Below are 14,442 nucleotides of genomic sequence, written 5' to 3' on the forward strand. Positions count from 1 at the left end.
CCCCTGGCAGTGGCTGGGGGAACCCAGAGGGGTGGGGGCAGCCACCTGGGGGGGCGGCTGGGGGCGGCCAGGGAGATGCCAGTGGTTTCTGCCCTGGGTGTCAGGAGGATGGACACACTCGATCATCTCTGGAGCACTCACTTGGTGCCAGGCGCTCTGTTCTGCCCCTTGCAAGGATCACGGGGTCTGATCCTCAGCACAGCCCTGGGTGCAGGAGTCATCAGCCTCAAGAAGTGGGTGCCATGACCCAAAATGAGGAAGGAAGGGAGGGGCCTCCTGGACCTGCCCCCCAAGGATGTGCCCAGTGTTGTGACTCAGCAGCCACCTCCTTTCCTAGATGGGGGGCACAAGGGCAGTGTGGCCATCTTCGCCCTTGAACAATCTCTTATCATGGTGCCTGGGGACCTGTGACTTGTGGCCGGCCAGTCAGAAGTCCTGGTGGCCTGGGACTTGCAAGTGCACCTGCAGCGGGGACTGTCTTGTGGGACTGAGCCCTGAAGGCTGCAGGGTCTGCCCCTCCCTCCAGGTAACTAGTGTGGGAATGGACTGAAGTGTCGGATTCCCAGTTGGTGTCTGGAGAATTGGAGAGTGGGGGTTGGTGCAGGAAAACAACTCAGAGGGGGTCACAAAATCAGTGTAGTGGATGGTGACTGGATTTTTTAATGCAAAAGTAAAGTGGACTAGAAACTATCAGAATGTGTGTCACGTGGTTGGAATAAGTCTTGTTTTGCTAAGGTTTTGTTTTAGTTGTGTGTGTGTGTGTGTGTGTGTGCACTCGCTGCATCATAATGTCCAGATGTGATTCTCACTGACAGTGGCGGCCAGAAAAGTCTGAACGGCACCAGCTGGAGCAGAGGCCTCCGGAGAGGGGCTCTGGTGCCCTGGGAGGTGCACGAGCCGGCCCTCCGCAGTGTGGGGGAAATGTTAGAGCACTTGTTCTAAAACTCCCATTTTTTAAAGTCTCTATTGTTATGAAAGCTTTTTAATGGATTTACTAGTATGAGGAAACACACACACCCGCCTCTGGAAGGTTGCTTCATGTTAATATTTTGTAACAGCCCCGACTTCAGGGCCCTGAGTCCCACCCAGCGCTGTACCCGTCAGGGTCCCCTTGAGAGCTGCGTGGAAATGTGGATTCTCAGCACAGCCCAGACCCGATGCCGGGTTCCCTTGGGCGTAAACCTAGGAGTCTGCACTTTCAGAAGTTCCCCAACTCTGACCCAGGTAGTCCGCAGAGTATGGACGTGTGTTGGGGACCCAGTGGAGCTCCTCGCAATCATCCATTTCTCTTTCAGTTTTGGTTGTCAGTGAGTGTTCAGGTGGAGGCCCCACCACCGCTGCACCCCACCTGAGGGCTTTCCTGGCATTTCTAGACCCAAGGAGTCAGCATTTGGGTGTGAACAAGCCGTGCATCTTACCGCCAGTTTTAGACCCCTGCCTTCTCCCTCTTTGCTCCCTGCTAATATTTATTTAGGCAGGATAGCTTGCTACCCTGACCCCAAATAACCCCAAACTGGCAATTGGCCTGGGTTCCACCTTCGTGGGTGCGCAGGAGGGCACCCCTGAGATGCACTGAAGCTGAGGTGGAGACCGGGGTGCTCGGTCATTGTTCTTTTAGAACTGGGAGGAGGGAGCTGCTCCTTCAGCTTGTGACCGTTTACTTTTGAGCCCAGCGGGCATTGTTGGGGTGTCAGTGGGTGCAAGGCTGGGAAAAGGGGGTCAGTTTGGCAAACTCTGTGATTTCTTAAAATACATATACCTTGTGGCCTAGCAGACTCATGTGGAGTTATCTATCCAATAGAAATACTAGCTGGAGGGCAGGAAGATCATGTGCTGAAATTGTTCTCTGCAGCATAGTTTGATCCTGTGGCCATCTGGAAATAGCTTTTTGCTAACAGTGAGTAGTCCAGGGATTAGGAGCCTGAACCCTGGAGCCAGTCTGCCTGCGCTCAAATTCAGGTGTTGTCACTTGCAAACTTTGGGATGGAGACAAGGCATTAGTCTCTCCGTGCGTCAGTTTTCTCAGCTATGAGATGGGTATAAGGAAATACCCGCTTCATGGAGTTGAATAGAGGATTTAAAGAGCTCATGTATGTAAGGTCCTCACAGCAGGGCCTGGGCACTTGGCAGCTATGTGGGTTAGTACTGTGAGAGAAAAGCAGCTTGGCTATGCACCAAAAGAAGAAAAAGAAATGACGGTTGTGCCGTGGAATACTCTGCAGCAACAGAAAAGAAAGAGATTAGTGTAGATGTTTGGGCTTGTGGAAAGGCCCCCTGTATAGAGATAGCTTTTTTGTTAAGTGAAGGAAGCAAGCTGCAGAACAATATGTAACATAATGCCATTTTTGTTTTTAAAACAAATGATGTGTGCATGTGTGTGAGTGCATGTGTGCACGTATGTGTTCACGTGTGCGTGCATGTGTGCACATGTATGTTCATGTGTGTGCGTGTGCGCTCGTGTGTGCATAAACAGGAGCCAGGCAGGTCGCTCCCAGAGTGTTGGCAGTGGGACCCTCTGAAGAGGGAGGACCTGCACATTTTATTTCAAGCACTTTTTGTATCGTTTGGCTTTTCTACAGCGAATATGTGTTTCTTTTCTAATTAAAAAAAAATCTAACGTTTTTTGAAATGACGATGACAGTAGTACTCACATCATAGGAGTGTTACAAGGATTGGGTGGGATGAACATAAGTATAGCTCTTTAGTGCTTGATCAATAGAGCTCGATGCGTGATAGTTCCTTTTCTCTCAAAGAAAAGTGTAAGTTAAAGGTGTTGTCCTGGATAGAATCAAGTTTTGTATTAGTATAGATTTTAAAATGTATCGGTGTTTCTGTCAGAAAGTTGCTATTAGCTGGGTGGTCTCAGGCAAGTCCCTAACCTCTCTGAGCCTCTGTGTCATCAGCTGTAAAACAGAGGTACCAACGCCTGCTGTTAGAGTTGCTGTGATGTAATAGTAACGTCCTTTGACAGAAGGCCTGCAACACACCTAGCCCAGCACCTGGCACGTAGTAGATGCTCAACAAACACCCACATCCCGTGTATGCCTTTCCTTGGCTGGGCAGACGTGGCCCCTGGGGAAGTGCAGCATTGGCTGGTGTGGAGAGAGGTAGAGGCGGATGCAGCCCTTGAACACCGGGCCATGGAGGAAGAAGAAATCCGTGGTGTGGCCTTGAAGGATGTGTGAAATCTGGGTAGACGTGGGCAGTGGGGACAAGGGGGCTGTTCCCTCTGTGCACAACTCAGATGGGAAATGAGCAGGGCACAGTCACTGCAGGAAAATGCGCATGATGGTTTGGGGGGCCGTGGGGAGGCCCCTGAGTGCAGGAGAAGGAGCTGCGTGGGGGTGGACATGGGAACAAGCTTGTGGGGGGAGGGGCGTGGGGAGGCACAGATGAGCGGAGCGACCTCTACTGGCCATTGTGATAAGCACACAGTGACAGTGGGCCCATTGGAAACCCTTCGGACAGGCCAGACAGCCAACCAGGGAAACGGAGGCATCTCGGGGATGAATGTTACCACCCTTCAAAATTAGAGATGGACAGTGGTGGCAGGCAGGGCCTGAGATGGCGGCACAGCACTGAGGGCCCGTCTGGTCTGGCCATCAGAAGGCCTGGGGTTTGCAGGAACATCACACAACAGTGACAATGAAGAAGATGCAAAATCCCCCAGCCCATCTGACAGCAGAGGAGCCCAAGGGCACCCCCAGGGCATCTAGAAAGGGCCTAGAACCTTGTGCCATGGCCCACCCCATCCGCTGTTCCATAAATGGAAGTGTCCTCCCAGCACGAAAGCGCTTCCCAAGGGGTGGGTGGGAATAGCTGGGAGGCCGCAGAAGCCGACGCCGCTGAGCAGAGCCCTGAGCTGGCGGGGAGGTGGTCAGGGACCCAACTGGGCTGGACCCAGGGGTTGCCCAACTGTCCCCGCTGCGCATCCCAGTGTGGAGCAGCGAGGGTCGGAGGGCAGGAAGGGGCGGGTCGCTCGCCTTACCCTAAATGTGCCTCCAGAGGAAGCTGGCCTGGCTCAGCAGGCCAGGAAAACCAAGGAGAAGGGTGACCCCTCCGCACTCCTGAGGAGGGTCTCCCAGGTCCCTGGGTCCCTTGCACCAGCACTGGCACTAGGCCTGCCGGACGCTCCTCAGGACTCTGCCCCTTGGCTGCGGGGAGGTTTCCAGGCTGCATGGAGACCCCGGCGGCCGGCCGGGTTGCCAGGGTTCTTCCTCTACGGGCTACAGCTTTGGGCAGTGGACACCATGGACCCCCCTCCAGACATGACCTCTGACCCCTTGTGTCTTCACAGAGATTTACTGCCCTTCACGCTGAGGCTGCCCCAGGCCATCCTTGAGGCAAGGAGCTTCACAGACCTCGAGACCATCTCCAACCTGGGCCTGGGTAAGTCCCCTCAAGGGGCCAGGGGAGTCGGTGGGACTTTAGAAAACGGGGCCCTAGGACTGCCCTGGGTGACCACCTGTGCGGAGGGACAGGTCCTGAGTCCCAGCTCCGTGGGGTCACCCACACCCTGCCCCAGGCTGCTGAGCACCGTAGCAGGGAGATTGTCCAGTTTCCAATGTGCCGCCTTTAACAGCTGCCCAGGAGGTCCTGAGGCCCAGCCTCGTGGGGTCTGAGGGAGCTGGGGCTGGGCAGGGCCAGAGAGGCCAGCGTGGCTCCGGGAGAAGCTGAGCTCAGCACAGGGTTCTGGGTGGTGACCAGAGAGAGGGGCCCAGCACCCTGGACCCCAGCCCGGCCCTCATCAGAAGGAAAAGTGGCGGGAACATGATTGTGAACTGGAGTGTGCCCCTCGCCCCCTGGGCCTGCCCCGCCCACCCAGCTGACCCTAAGCACCAACCCTCTCACCCCTGAGCTTCTGAGGGATGAAGAGGAGGGGGAGAGAAAGAAGAGGAAGCCAAAGAAGGGCCAGGAACGTCTGATCCCAGCCGTCTCACTTAACAGGAAGAACAGCTCCTGCTTATTGGGCTCTTGCTGGGTGTCAGCCACGCTGAGCACTCTGCAGGGACATAGTCAGCCAGAGCTGACCTAGAGCCAGGGCTGCACCAAGCTGGCCCTTGGGAAGCTATAGCACGCCAAGTCTGTAGCTGCTGGGAAGCCAGGCCAGCGCCTCTGTCACTGTGTGTTGGGAGCAGAGAATTTCTTATAGGGGACAGGGAGGGTGTTTTAGGCAACTGCTCCAAGAGCTGCTGCAGGCTCCAAAGCCCGGGCAAAGGCCCAGAGCCGTGCCACCTGGGGCCGTCAGGCCACACTTACAGACAAAGCAGTTCATGGGTAAGTCTTTATTAAGACTAGAGCATACAGGGGACACAGCGGTCCCTGGGGCTGAGCGTACTGCCCACCACACTGTGCCCTGCCCACCAGTGTTTGTGCAATGGAGGAAGCAATGACCCGGAGGGCAGAACCAGCTCATTACAAGCAGACCTGGGGTCAAAGAAGACATCCCCTGGTTCCCAGGCCAGGCCACTGTCTGCTACTCAGAGGGGACAGCAATGCAAGAGACACCAGAAGGCAGCCCATGGTCAGGGGCCAGGAAGTAGGAGGGGTTCAGGCCCTTGTGCTAACATTTGAGGACCACTGACTGCTTCTAGCGTGTTCAGCTGCACGCTCATCACAGCTTCAAACAGCCCTGTAAGGCAAATAGTGCTACTATCACAACCCCCCTTGTGTGGCAGAGGAAACCAGAGGCTAAGCCACATGTCCAGTGTCGCACGGCATGTGGCAGAGCTGGCACTGAACCCAGGCAGCGTAGCTCCTGTGCCTGCTACCGTCCCTTGACCCTACCAGACTCTGCTAGGTCTGATTTACCCAGTTTATGAACTTTAGGGCCCGTTTTCTGTTGCTATTGGGAATAAACACTGAACTTCACCTCCCAGAGATTTTAGTTGTTGGGCTCTTACCCTCCCAGGAGCTTGGGTGTGGGACAGGTGACAGTTCTGTAATTTGCACAGTGCCCATGACCTCCCCCTGAGGCTCAAACGATATGGATGACACTGCCTGACCACTGCAGAGCGCTCGGCATTGTCTTGTGTCATTCTTACGCATTTGAAGATAGAAAGTACATCTTAGAGATAGAAAACCAAGTTTTAGCCCACCTGAGAACCTCATGCAAGATGCCCTAGACAGGAAGGGACACAGCTGGGATTTGCAGCTAGGGCTTTCTAGGCAAGGGACTTTTGTGGCCAAGAAATGAAACCCACTCAAACTAGCATGGATAAAAAGAGACTTAGAGAAAGGACATCAGGGAAGCTCTGAGAACTGGAGATGGACGGTCAGCTGGGCTTTGTGGGTGACCGCAGCTGTTCTGTGCACACGCCGGCCCCTTGCTCCCTGCACGTGGCCTTCCTGCTTCCTTCCTTGGTTCCTATCCCCCACTCCTCAGGCCAGCCAGGCTCCAACTCAGCCCCCGGCCCCACCTAACCCCTGCTCTCCACGCACGCTGTCCAGGGGGGATCCGGGGGATCCTGGCCAGCCTAGCGGTGGGGCCCTGGGCGCCAGGGCTTACCCTGTATAGTCAGCATCTCAGGGAAAACCCACAGGACTGTGGGAGGCAAAGTCATTGACGTCTGCCCACACACGCACACACAAGCTCCTTTTACCGATGAGGAAGTGGAAACTCAAGGAGTCTGAAGGGCTCATTCAGCTATAAAAAGAAATGAAGCACAGGTACTGACACAGGGTGCCACTCGGCTGAACCTGGAAAACGTGCTGCGTGAGGGAAGCCAGACGCCAAAGGCCACGTGGTGTGTGAAATTGTCCAGGACAGGCGGATCCATAGAGACAGGAAGGAGACTGGTGGTTGCCAGGGGCCGGGGAGAGGGAGATGGGGAGTGACTGCTTCATGGGCATGGGGTTTCTTTCCGGGTGACGAAAATGCGTTAAAATCAATTGTGATGCAGATGCAGTGGCACGACCTTGAACACACTAAAAACCACAGGGTGTTTTTTAAATGAGTGAACTGTGTAGTACGTGAGCGATATCTCAATAAAGCTGTTACAGAGAGAGAGAGAGATCGACTAAAGGGCTTTCCTCGCTAGGATATGACAAAAGCTGGATTCCCTCTTGGGGCTTTCTGAGTTTGAGCTCCGTGCTCCTGGTCTACACTGCCCAATCCTCCCCCAGCCGCGCTCACCGGCCGCCGCTGGTCCCTTCCCTCCACCGGCTCTGTCTCTAGCAGAAACAGCGTGGCACCCTTCTGCCCCACCCTCTGCGCCGTGCCCTACACATGCTTCTTTTTTTATTAGCATCTTTTCAAGCACGTCGTGTGTGTGTGTGTGTGTGTGTGTGTGTTTGTTTGCTTTTCACCAACGAGACCAGAAGAGGATGAGGATGAAAGCCACGCCTGCTCCCGCCACTGCTGCGAGTGTGGAGTGCGCTTCCCTGCAGTCGTTTTTTCTTTAACACACATGTGCACAACTGAAAATACAGTTTTGTTTCTTGCCTTTTGGTTTTGTTTTGCTTAGAGATATTTGTGACTTTCAGTGTTTTCCCTAGAGCCCAGAGTCAAAGAATGTCAAATTAAGGGCCACAATTCCCGGGTTTTCAGCCCACCTGATGGTCTTGCAGTAGTAAGAAGTGTGTGTTTACCATGAGTGTCGTCAATTTCATTTTTCTGTCAGGTCTCTGCTCATCTTTTTAGGAGTAAAATGTAAAAAATATCCAAAGAGTTGCACAAGCCTTGCTGTTGAGACGGTGCAGGGTTGCCGAAGCGGAGCTTCTGACCGGCACCACGTGACAGCTCAGCGTTCGTTCTCAGCTGACGTAAGAGAGTCCAAGCCTGGACTTGGAAAAGCCAACGTTCAAAAGTGCAGGCTATATAAGGTGTGATCTTGGACTTCAAGAGCTTGCTGGTTAGTTGGACCCACCAGACTAACACAGGGAGTAATTCATCACTGAACTGTATGCAGTTTCTTCTAAGTGCAAAAGGAATTTAGAGAATAGGGTTATTTACAGTGGTTCTCAGGCACGTTTGCAGGGTGCATACCAGGGCTGTCCGGGAAGTCTCCAGCCACGCAATACCGTTCTCGGTATATTAACAGTGGCTGGAGACTTCCCGGACAGCCCTCCTATGTCTAATACTTTAAAAATATATTTAGACAAGGCATATGTTCTATAGCTCTTCCAAGTGTGCGTGTAGCTTGCTTTCTTCCTTTATATCAGACAATGAGAATTTTCCTAGTTATTAAAAATTCATTGAAAACTTAACTCTGAATGACTGTCCAACAGCCAGTCATTAGGATGCCGCACAAATATTTATTCGCTGAGCTCGTCGGCCTTTTAAGCTGTTTCCATGGCATCTGGAACACTTGGCTGCGTTTACTCCTCCCCTTTCTTTCCTGCCACTGGCCCAGGGCTCCCCAAGGGTGGAGCCTCGGTTTGCACCCAGGACCTACAGCCCAGCACCTGACCTGGCGCAGGCCCTCTGAGGACTGCGGGAGTGGTCACCTGGTGAGAGGTGTCCCCAGATAAGGCTCAGGAGGCCACAGGGCCAGCAAAATGGCTGCCTCAGCGCCAGGGCAGCTCAGAGGCAGGGGAGGGGCAGCCCTTCCTGCGGGGAACTCCCGCAGCTGAGCCAAGGCTGGGCGCGGTGCCATCGGGCATTGGCGTCCACAGCTTGGCCAACCACTAGGATTGCATGACACAGAGTTCCGCTTCTCTGGCCTTGGCATTCTGCAGACTGCAGAGAAGGTTACCGACTTCCTCTTTTCTAGAGCAGTAAGCCCTGCACTGCCACTGTGGCTCCCTAACAGGCCCCAAGACCCTAGGCTGCAGCCCCTCTGCTCCCAGCTTCCCCCACCCCTCAGAGTGGCATTGGCTTTGAGGCCTGGCTGTGGGGCAGGGAGGCAGCGTCCTTGTCACCCAGGCCCAGGGCCATTTCCCTGAAGCCCAGTGTCTGCTCCGCTCCTGCCAGAACCCAGACCTGAGCAGTGGGCTCTTGAGCCGTGCGCCGGACAGACTGCCGTGCTGCCTGCGGCAGGCTGCTCGGTGGGGCCCATCCGCTGTGGCGCCCTCTGCCCTCCTGGCTTCCTGTCCCTCGGTCTCATTTCTTCATTGTCTTGTCTTTAGACATCGTCCAGGGTTCAGGTCGGCCCCATCTTGCCATCAAAACTACCCTTGCCTGTGCCGCGTTCCGCAGAGCCCTGCCTCTCCGCTCTGGCTAAGCTAATCCGCGCGTGGGCGCTAAGGGCAGATCCTGGGCTGCTGCTCTGTGCCGAGAGCTGTCGTAGCTGCTGGGAATGCTCAGATGGATGGAGCGTTGCTGCTGCCTTCTGGAAGCTCTGAGTCTGGTGTGGGGGAGTCAGACAAAAGCAGAGAATCACAGTGCCAGTGATGGCCACTGCCGTCAGAGTGTGCCTCAGAGCCAGGGGACACAGAGGAGTGTAGGCAAGGCCCGAGTGCATCAGGACGCACCACTGGACAGGTAACTTTTGGCGCAAGTCTTGACGAGCTTGCCAGGTGGGGAGGGTAGGAAAAGAATTCCAAGCCGAAGGAACAGCATTGGCCAAGACCTGAAGGTGGGGTAGCACGTGGCATGTTCAGGAAGAAGTGAGCAGCAGAGAGAGTGGGGAGGAGACTCTGTAGATGACGCCAGAAGGATGTGTGGGGGCCAGATCCCCCCAGCCTTGAGTGCCAAGCTGAAGAGTCAAAAGTGATTCTCAACAAATAGCCACCAAGGGCCTGCTGCGTGCCCAGCCTGGTGCCACAAAGAGGAGAACGTGCAGAGGGACAGGCTATGGCCGCGATCTCCGTGAGCAATGGTGGGAGGGCCCAGGCACTGGTGGGCAGTTCTGTATGTCATCTGCCCCATGACTCCACCTTCACCAAAGGAAGAGTCTTGTGGGACCCCCCCTGGGGGCTCAGTTCACCTGTACAGCTGCTGCCCAGTTCACTTTGGAGTCAGACTGGCTGCCTGATTCTACTTGCTAGGAAAACTTTCAAGGAGACCCTTTATTAGGCCTGTGTAGACATGGGCACAGTGCTCCAAACACTCACTCTAGGGGCCAGAACATCTGTGTGCTCGATGCGAGGCACCCGGGAGAGTCAGTAGCTGCCCAAGAAAGCAAAGCAAAGGGCCAGGAGGTCACCAAGAGTAGCTTGTCTAGGTCCCAGGAGAGGATGCTTTAGACACACCATATTCTCGGGCACTGACTGTGCTGAGCACAGAGCTTTGCAAATTGGAAAGAGTCACATGAAAGTTTGTCATCCTTGTTCCAGTGGTGACAACTGGGCCCTCTCCACTGGCTATGGCACTCTGGCTGCCAGACACAGGGTCTCCGCCCAGGACAGGGCTGCATGGGGAGCCCCGCTCTCCTCCCCTCTGAGGGGTACACCTCAGAAGGGTGTGCACAGCTGGGTGGATCACAGCTCACTGTTTCTCAGCAGCACTTTTGTCCTGGAATGCACCCAGCTCACCCTCATTCGGTTTGCGACCCTGGCCAGCAAGACAGCACATGCCCACGTTCCCAAATCGCCCACCTCTCAGAGTGCGCACACGCTTGGCCGCTCTCAGCCATCTTGAGATGTCGTCTTTCTTTCAACGTCAAGAGCCTATTGTATTCTTGCCACATCCCCAGTTCTGGGGTGCAAGCTACCCTACCCTGCCACTCACCCATGCTGGGACAGCAACCAGATAGGAAGTGTTGCAAGTTCCTATGAAGGAAGGTGGAGTAACGCGGTGCCTGAACATAGGCTGTAGGACTGGCCTGACCCGGTTCAAATCCCAGCTCCTTCACTCAGCACCCCTGTGGCCTGGGGCAAGTTTAATCTCCTGAGTCTCTTATCCTCATCTGTGAAATGGGGCGAGGCCTATGACCAGGGACCCAGATAACCCGTGTATAGCAAATAGCCTACTGGCTGGTGCACAGGAAGAACACTAGGAATGTTCATTCCTATGATTGCCCTTGATGTTATTTTTCATAATTTTCTTACTGATGAGTTTCTCCCAGAAGTTAGGAGCCCTGGGTGGGAGGCCAGCCCCACCGTTCACAAGGAATTCTGCGCTTGTCTGGCTAACCCCTATCCATCTGCAAAACTAGCACGTTGAACAAGACCTGGGTTCCATGTTCCACTCCAGGAGGAGCCGCTTGAGTGAGCTCAGAGTGGCCTGTGGGCCAACTGACATTGACATTGTGCCAACTGACATTGTTCCCAGGACGTGGTGCCCCTGGGCCCTTTGGGAGGGTCCTGAGCTCCCATCAGATGTTTGATGGGGTATGTTCCCCAGAGCTCAAGAACACCTTGCCTGCTTCAGTGGCCGCAGCCCTGGACTGGATCCGCGAGGACTGGGTCAGCAGAGAGGCACGTTCTGGGACTTAGCTCGGCGGTGCGGGAGCCTCTGCCTTCCGAGCTGGCCTCCCCCAGCAAGGCCATAGGACCAGCTTCTTGTTGGAGCCTCGACACTGGCGAGAGTCAGAATCATTTTGCGGCAGATGGGTGTTCCCTGCTCGGGCAGTCCAGAATCCATGAGTTCACTCTTCCCTCTTATAACAACCGTGGTGGCCAAAATAGGCCCAGAGCCCCTTCCCTGATACTATCCTGTTTCTCGCACACCTGTGATGTGGATGCTGTTGTGATCCCGTTTCAGAGAGGACTAGACTAAGGCCTGGCCCAATCAAATGACCTGCCCCAAAGTGCCCAGCTGGTCAGCCACAGGAGGTCCAGGCCTCTGTCCCTTCTGTCCCCACCATGCCTTCCCCATAGCTCCAGAGCACTGCGTGGCCACCCCCCACCCTGTGCCGTCAGTGCCCTTGTGGGGGGCTCGGAACTGGGCAGAGCTTGTCCTGTCACCCTCGGGCCCCACCCCCACGCTGCTGGGGAGGACCGCGCGGGGCTTCCCCTCTCGAGGCAGGAAGTGGTGGGAGAGCTTTGAAAGAGTCCGAGAGGGGAAAACAACTCTCAGAGCAGTGAAGCAAATGCTGCGAACGCCCTCCCTGGCCCTGCCCCCACCCCGCCCACAGACGCTGCAGTCACAGCGGTGGCCCAGCACAAGGACTGACTGCCTGTCCCTCTCCTGTCTCCACAGGCTTCTGGGACTCCTCACTGAACCCCCCTCGAGGAAGCGGGAGCCCAGCAGAGCCCCCGAGAGACCCAGCCCCTGGAGCGCCCCCGGCCCCCAGCCTCAGACCCACCGCCCATTACGCAAACTGCTCCTGTGAAATTGAACTGTCGGTGGGGAGCGACCGCCTGTGGTTTGTGAATCCCATTTTCATCGAGGACTGTGGCAGAGCCCTGCCCGCTGACCAGCCGCCTCCTGGAAGCTGCCCTGCGCGCCCGTCGCTGCCCACATCTGACGCTACCTCGCCCACCTCCAGGTGGGCCCCACGCCGCCCACCGCCGCCACCCCCAGCGCCGTCCCTGCATCGCTCTGGCCCGGCCCGGCCCGCTCCACTCCCTGCTCCTCCTGCTCCTGCCTGTCCTGTGCCTGGTTCTCCCCCAGTGCCTGACCCCCACCTTGCACCCCAGGCCCCGGGCCCCCCAGACCCTCTGAGGCAGCCACCCATGACTGCCTGCGAGAGGCTCCCCCATCCCACCGTAGGCCTGGGCCCTCTCAGGGAGGAAGAAATGAAGCAGGGGGCAGCCCCCAGCCGCCTGCAGCAGGCCCCTGCCCCCCCACCACCCGTGAAGAAGAGCCTTCCCACTGCCCCTCCCAGACGGCGTGTCTCCGAGAGGGTGTCCTTGGAGGACCAGAGTGCAGGGATGGTGGCGGAGGGGGACCAGCTGGTCCCTTCCAGGGCGACCCCACTCAGCCCGCCTCCCCCAGGGACCGCGAACAGCCCTGGGGAAAGGCCTCAGAGGACCACAGAGCAAGGCCAGGAAGCAGAGGCCAAAGCCAGCAATCCGGGCAGCATGCCAGAGCCACCGAGGAAGACCAAACAACCCCCGGTCCCGCCCCCCAGGAAGAAACGGGTCTCCCGGCAGCTGGCCTCTGTCATCTCAGCTCCCTTGGAGACTGCTGAGCTCTGCACGAAGGAGGTGGCCTGTGAGACACCCACGCCCAGTCCGCCCAGAGAAGGCCAAAGTCCTGCCTCCCAAGCCGGGACTCAGCGCGGCCATGCCCAGGCCACGGCCCATCCCCAGAGCTCTGCAGAGTTCAAGGGCTCCCTGGCCTCCCTCGCAGACAGCTTGGGAACGCCCGGCTCGGCTGCCGACCAGGACTCCTACTCCACCAGCAGCACGGAGGAGGAGCTGGAGCAGCTCAGCGGCCCCAGTGGGAAGAAGAAGTCCTCGATGATCCTGGGCAAGGCACGGCACCGGCTGAGCTTCGCCAGCTTCACCAACGTCTTCCACGCCTTCCTCTCCAACAACCGCAAGCTGTACAAGAAGGTGGTGGAGCTGGCGCAGGACAAGGCCTCCTACTTCGGCAACCTGGTGCAGGACTACAAGGTGTACAGCCTGGAGATGATGGCGCGCCAGACCTCCAGCACCGAGATGCTGCAGGAGATCCGCACCATGATGACCCAGCTCAAGAGCTACCTGCTGCAGAGCACCGAGCTCAAGGCCCTGGTGGACCCCGTCCTGCACCATGAGGAGGAGCTGGGTCAGTGCCCGGGTGGGGGCTGGCTGCGGGAGAGGGGGAGGGAAGGATGGGATGCAGCTCATAGACTCAGGAGCCCCTTAGGACAAAAGAGGTCTATGTAGTGGACGCTGTTGGTGCCCACCCTTCCCCTTCCCTGGCCATGTGCAGCTTCTCCAGCTGCTACAAGGGTGGGCTGCTGACAGCACACAGCCACCCCGTTTTCTAGAGACTTGACCTTGGCCATATAGAATCCAAATTATCTGCTCCCCCTCTTCTACCATCGGCAGCCCACCGCCAATTACCCCCTGCCATGGTGGGACAAAGACGAGCCTCTGGCCTCAAGAGGGGGCCACTGTGTGGTGCATCTAGGGCCCCCCGGGATCAGGCTGAGGCTGAGGCTGAGACTTCATCCTTGCCCAGGCTCTTCCTTGCTGCGTCCACTTCCCTCACCCGCTGTCTGCTGAGAGCTGTCCCCCATAAATCACACGCCGGATCTCTCCGTCGGGCTCTGCTTCTGGGGAACCAGCCCGAGACAGCTCATTGACCTGACTCCTTTCTAACGCAGCCCCTGCCTTTCCCACCCCCACCAGCCTCTAATCCGATAACTGTCCAACCTTTTTATGATTGTGATTCACGGGGAGAAATATATTTTACATTGTGATCAGCTACACACCTGTGGACACATTAGAAATGTCTGGTCACATCACACTGCTGTGGCCCAAGCGGCTGCTAAATTTTGAGCCCTCTGAACTCGCTGGTAAACAGTCACTCCGCAGCCCTCCAGGGGCCACCTCCCCTGGCATCCTCCAGGCCTCTCCTCCCCACCGGGGAATTAACGAGTCAGTGCTGGACTCTGCAGACAGTGGTCCCTTAGTGAATGTTTCTTGAAAAGAGATGAGGTGCTCCTGGTCCCGGGGCTACCG

The 14,442-nt window shown here is 56.6% G+C and overlaps 1 protein-coding gene across 1 annotated transcript in view; it reads left to right on the plus strand.

Moving 5' to 3' along the window:
• Positions 1–14,442, plus strand: part of RIN3 (Ras and Rab interactor 3) — a 119,726-nt gene that overhangs the window by 75,619 nt on the left and 29,665 nt on the right. The window contains exons 5-6 of the mRNA XM_069465236.1: positions 4,298–4,389; positions 12,026–13,540. Of these exons, the coding sequence (XP_069321337.1) occupies positions 4,298–4,389; positions 12,026–13,540 (1,607 nt within the window). The remainder of the gene's footprint in view (positions 1–4,297; positions 4,390–12,025; positions 13,541–14,442) is intronic.

Source organism: Eulemur rufifrons, chromosome 2, assembly GCF_041146395.1.
Source record: "Eulemur rufifrons isolate Redbay chromosome 2, OSU_ERuf_1, whole genome shotgun sequence".
NCBI lineage: Eukaryota > Metazoa > Chordata > Mammalia > Primates > Lemuridae > Eulemur > Eulemur rufifrons.